The sequence below is a fragment of the Orbicella faveolata genome, unplaced genomic scaffold, assembly GCF_042242905.1.
Source record: "Orbicella faveolata isolate gen_17 unplaced genomic scaffold, um_ofav_v1 contig_26, whole genome shotgun sequence".
Lineage (NCBI taxonomy): Eukaryota > Metazoa > Cnidaria > Anthozoa > Scleractinia > Merulinidae > Orbicella > Orbicella faveolata.
The window spans coordinates 16,017,501-16,022,500 of NW_028301554.1; the positions used below are offsets into that span (position 1 = coordinate 16,017,501).

The 5,000-nt window shown below is 37.7% G+C and overlaps 2 protein-coding genes and 1 long non-coding RNA gene across 4 annotated transcripts in view; 2 read left to right on the forward strand and 1 right to left on the reverse strand.

Annotated features, from left to right (window-relative positions):
* Positions 1-1,485, forward strand: part of LOC110045827 (platelet-derived growth factor receptor alpha-like) — a 12,901-nt gene extending 11,416 nt beyond the window's left edge. Inside the window, exons 10-11 of the mRNA XM_089296101.1 lie at positions 25-121; positions 715-1,485. Of these exons, the coding sequence (XP_089152227.1) occupies positions 25-121; positions 715-895 (278 nt within the window). The 3' untranslated portion in view covers positions 896-1,485. The remainder of the gene's footprint in view (positions 1-24; positions 122-714) is intronic.
* Positions 1-4,169, reverse strand: part of LOC149108305 (uncharacterized) — a 15,206-nt gene extending 11,037 nt beyond the window's left edge. The window contains exons 1-5 of one of the 2 annotated variants that reach the window (XM_089296250.1): positions 3,791-4,169; positions 3,613-3,700; positions 2,753-2,853; positions 1,934-2,074; positions 1,359-1,453 (exon numbers count right to left, since the gene is read on the reverse strand). In XM_089296250.1, coding sequence (XP_089152376.1) covers positions 2,064-2,074; positions 2,753-2,853; positions 3,613-3,700; positions 3,791-3,935 — 345 coding nt within the window. In that variant the 5' untranslated portion in view covers positions 3,936-4,169 and the 3' untranslated portion in view covers positions 1,359-1,453; positions 1,934-2,063. The remainder of the gene's footprint in view (positions 1-1,358; positions 1,454-1,933; positions 2,075-2,752; positions 2,854-3,612; positions 3,701-3,790) is intronic. The other variant, XM_089296251.1, reaches the window with a different exon arrangement.
* Positions 1-5,000, forward strand: part of LOC110064411 (uncharacterized) — a 237,601-nt gene that overhangs the window by 152,999 nt on the left and 79,602 nt on the right. The window lies entirely within an intron of this gene.

Below are 5,000 nucleotides of genomic sequence, written 5' to 3' on the forward strand. Positions count from 1 at the left end.
TCTAATTTTTGTGATGTAATTCAGGAGGGGTCCCATATCCCACACTGACCAATTCAGAGCTGTGTAGACGTTTGAAGGCTGGTTATCGCATGGAAAGGCCAGACATGTGCTGTGATGAAGTGTGAGTAACTGACTAAGGAACCTTCACGTCTTTGCGATCCCGAGATGGCTCACAGAGAAACTGAACAACATGTGCGGGTTTTATTAGCCAATCACGTGCTTCGTTGGATCTTTTATAGATTACAAAGACAAAGGAATGGAGGTTGTTGCTTTCATTAAATTATCGTAAAGAACACATTTGGAAAAAAAGCCCTGCTACCCCAACTGTTATCCGCTTCTCAATATTCTCAATAGCAAAATTCTCCCGTGTGCGGTCGAATGAACTGCGAAGAGAAGTGTCGCTGAACATTCCAAGCCTTTTCGTTTCTAACTCTTTCTATGGCAACCATGTTTTTAAAGGGTGCTTTACCGTTTTTTTTTTAACTGAAATTGCTGTTTTAGTGAGACTTTTGACTGTTATGAAGATTACATTTGAAAATATTTACAGGATTCCTCGCGTAATGTTACTTACAAGAGCTTATTGTCCTAAATTTTAGTCCAAACTCCAAAGAAAGTACTACCAGACCAGAGGGGACCATCTCAATGTGGTTTAACGCGCTGTACAAAACCATTTGCATTAATTTCCATCTTTTAACCTGTCTTCACCAATAATAGATATGAATTGATGTGCGAATGTTGGAGGGAGAATCCATCTTCTCGTCCCAGTTTCTCGGAGCTGATTGACCGACTGGAGGTGATCATGACGAGGGATGTACCATATTGTGACTTGGACAAGCATGATGAGTCACGCTCTTACTACAACGTGCCCGCTAAAGCTGATAGCAATAGCGGATAAGACCCAAAACAGGGAAATGTTGATAAAAACACATTTCAAGCCACATATAGCATTAAGGCCCATCGTATAAAACGTACAAGGTAGATCCTATGAAAATAATCTGGTACAAAGAGCTCAGTGTCATGAGCATGTTCAGTGTAAAAAAAAAATGAAATTAATCCTTTTTTACATCGCGATATAGTCATCTCATGATATAGTCATCGCCTCTCAAGAGGTGCTTATTGAACATCCAGGCATAGCTTTTAAGCCTAGCCATGAGTACACATGAATATGAGTAGACATGGGTAAAACAGTGGCACCTTGTTTTGATTCGAAGTTGTCAGCATCTATAGCTTATAATAGTCATTCCTTATGTCTGTAAGTGTTATTTACTAATTTTTCACCATACAGTGTAAATTATTTAGTAATAGCAGATTGCTTTTAAAATTGTAAGGTTTGTTTTCTTAATAAGACAATCACTCACCATTGTGGATCAGTTTTTCCCTAGAACAATTCTCAACATGATCAAGAATTTGAAGGTAGTAGCTGAAGTAGTAGCTTTTCCACAAGTGTAAGCAACTGTTAGGGCAATTAAAGAAGGTTTCAAACTATTACTGCTGTAGGCACAGGTAGCACAATAGTGCTACATACTGCTATACAGTGTAAGTGCTTGCATGGGAAATGACAAAATCTAGACCTCGAGTCAATATGCACCTGACCCATGCACTGTATGAACCAGGTCCATGGACCCCCAAAATGTTTTTCCTTTCTCTTTTCAAAAACAACATAAAAGTGTAATTAAAATTAATTAAAATATAATTTAAATTAAAATCACTACAAATGTTTTTGGTGATGATGTTAAAGAGGTACCAAATGGTAATGATTGTTTTTAGGATAACTTGATCACACTTTCATGCTAATGAACTTTTCATTGATGCCATGAATTTTTTTTCCTTTCTTTTTTTTTTTTTTTTTGCTTTCTTGGAAAGTGCAAGGTGTAAATCATGGAGGCACAAGAGTCCATGCAACATTCCGGGATGTTGTTAAAATGTCTCTCACCTGTCTCAAACAGTGTCAAATGGCCTCCAATAATAACAACCACTGATGCCTGGGAGGGAGATGTTGATGTCTTTATTTGGAATGGTGTTAAACATTTTGTGCATCCTTGAGACATTCCCAGCAAATGCTGTCACATGCATCCTGAAAAGTAACACGAAAACTAAGAAGGCCATGGGACAGGTTTCATCAAAAAACATGGCCGTAATTGCGCTTTCAACACTTGATCCCTGACAACAAGTAGTTTTCCTTTCTTCCTTCTTTCTCTTAAAACGTGAATTCAGGGTGGGTCATTTATCTAGCCCAGGTCTTGAATGCACCCTAAGTAATTTTTAATTTTCAAGGTATGACAACACTAAAGAAAAGAATGTAATTTAATTTTAAAACAGTGTTTACCTTCTTCGACCATGTCATAAGTGTGGGATTTGTGCTTGTGGGTACCGATAAAAAAACCATGACATAAGTCAGCAATTAATACTACTGTAGTATTAGTAGTAAGTATTTGTCAGACTTAATTCAAGAAGGGTAACACTTGACAGTAATAAAACTGATAAACTCGTGGCCCTCTGAATAAAATAAAATAGATAGTAAAAATAATAATAATAACAGTAAAAGTAAACTGACCAATTGACTCCACCACTGAAAACACTAAAACAGCTTGACAGTCCGCGACAGGTACAATGTATTTTTGGTGGTAAGAAAAACAGGGAGTCCATCAAGGACCCGGTCCATGGACCACGAGTCTAGTTTCCCAGTTTACATAAATCTATCAGACGGTATCGATATTTAGTGAATAAATGTCAAATGTGCTAAAACCCTTACCTGTTGTCATTTTCAGTGGGTGTATTGCTTCTGGGAAGCTCCAGTTGGACACCGTTTTCAGAGACTTTCTTCCAAATAGCCGAACACGCCACCGTATTGTACTATCAAAAAGTAAAATGAAGGCAAGATGTAACTCGAAATATTTTCACTAACAGTACGGTTACATAAGCACGGGTTAAAAATCCTCGTACAAACCGACTTTTCCCCAGAAAACACTTTTGAACCTCACTACAAGTCAATAGGGATAGATTTACAACCTTTCTGTGTGATTTACGCGGCAGTAGGTCCATCCCTTGGAACACAGTCTCACCGGTTCATTTCGAAATGGCCGCCATTACTGCTATTTCTGTTGTTGAAGTGTTAAGAGAGTGTCTCTGTAAGAGCGGTCCGGTCGATTTTGCTTGAGACACAGATTTAGCTCATTTTTTGTGTGTTGTAAGACATTCATGTACCTATACTAAAACCACAATCCGTTTGATCGGATCTCTTTATTTTTCAGAGTTTTACGGAAATTAAATTTCAATCAAGCGAAGGCCTGTCGTGACACTTTTTAAGACTTAAATCTGAGACAACTTTGGAGGACAATTTACAAAAAACTACGGGACTCAGCAAAAAACAAATACCACAGCCATGTATATTAACTCTATCTTATCCATCTAGGCGACTTTCGTGAACATCACCTTTCAATCAAGAAAACAGGAAGACTTTAGTGACACCTTATCGGTTCGCTTAAGTCACACACGCGAAAACCGATCAAATTCAAATTCATAGCTAGGAAGTAGGTGCCATAGAAAAGGTAACTACAGAAAAAAACTTTGCGGCCCGACCTTTACTAAAACTTTATAACTCCGTGAACTTACCTAATTTTTGGCAATCTCCAAGTTTGGCCGTCCATTTTGAGGGACTCTTCAACATGAAGCGTAGCAGATATAAATCGAGCAGGTAGATCTAAAACCGTCAGAAATACATACGAAAGCATTCAAATGAACTTTACCTCCAATTCCAGCGGCAAAATTTGAAATTGTTCGTTAAACTTACCATTCCTACATCCCCATGCGACCATTTCTTCCAACAATTCAAACACTACAACTAGTGTTCGAATTCCCCTCGTCGATTCCACCGTAAGAATTAACCTGTGCCACCTAAGCTTCGACTCGAATGTGAAGTACGAATCAAATAACATAACTGCTTCATCTTCGAGGCAATACCTCGCTGGTATTTTGATTTTCTGATCGACAAGGAAGGTGATCAGGAAGTGATCGCCATGTTTACCTCATGAACGTGACCGCTGACCAGCCGCTGAGTGAAAACAATACGGCGCGGGGTGGGGTGGGTGGCGGGCTTATCGTCACAAGGTATTCGAATACATGCTAAAAAAGCTTTAGGACTCTCAGTCTAAACAGTGAAGGCATGTACAGACAACTTTTATTTTATTCTCATAACTTTTTCCTTTAAATTAGAGCTGGTATTAATTAATAGAGTTATTCAAATATTTTTAACCTGGGTACCCATATGACTTTTGTGCTTGTCATCACTGGTATAAAATAAGGTGTCTTTTCTTCCAGAACGTTTTATTTATACCCCATTGCACGGAATGAACACTACACTTAGAACGTTTGTTCCAAATCATTTTTTGCTGTTCCCAGGAATGTATGCATAATCATTGCTTTATACAAAGCTGACTCTAAAATATGATTTTCCATAACAGTGACTAATGTCATTTACCTATGGTGTTAATAAAACTAGTATTGTATAATTTTTAACGTTGTCCACTTTTAAGCCCGACATACAATTGTCAAGTGAACTATGTTAGTTTCAGCTCATTCCTTGATTCGAGCTGACCCTTTATCACTAAACCCTATTCTTTTCATTTGCAATTTTCCTGTACATTTTTTTCATACGACAACGACAAAGAGTTTTACGAGTAAATATACAAATACATACAAAAGGCCGGCTAAATAAGTTCCTCCCCCTGCTCCTAATTTTTTGGTTGCTTTCGCCCCAAGCCTCTGTACGACTGCCTGTTAGCTAAAAGGAAATTTGAAAGACTGCTATGCAGGACACCTTTTCTTTTTCATTTTCGGTTACCCTCTACAATTTTTTATAAGTATGTAAAGATATAACAAAAAAACACAAAGGCTTTTACAAGTAAACTGTTTTTTGTGTAACAAACTAAATATATACATATACTTTGTCCTGGCAAAATGGTGGCTAAGAACGACTGAATATATACGTACTCGGAAATAAA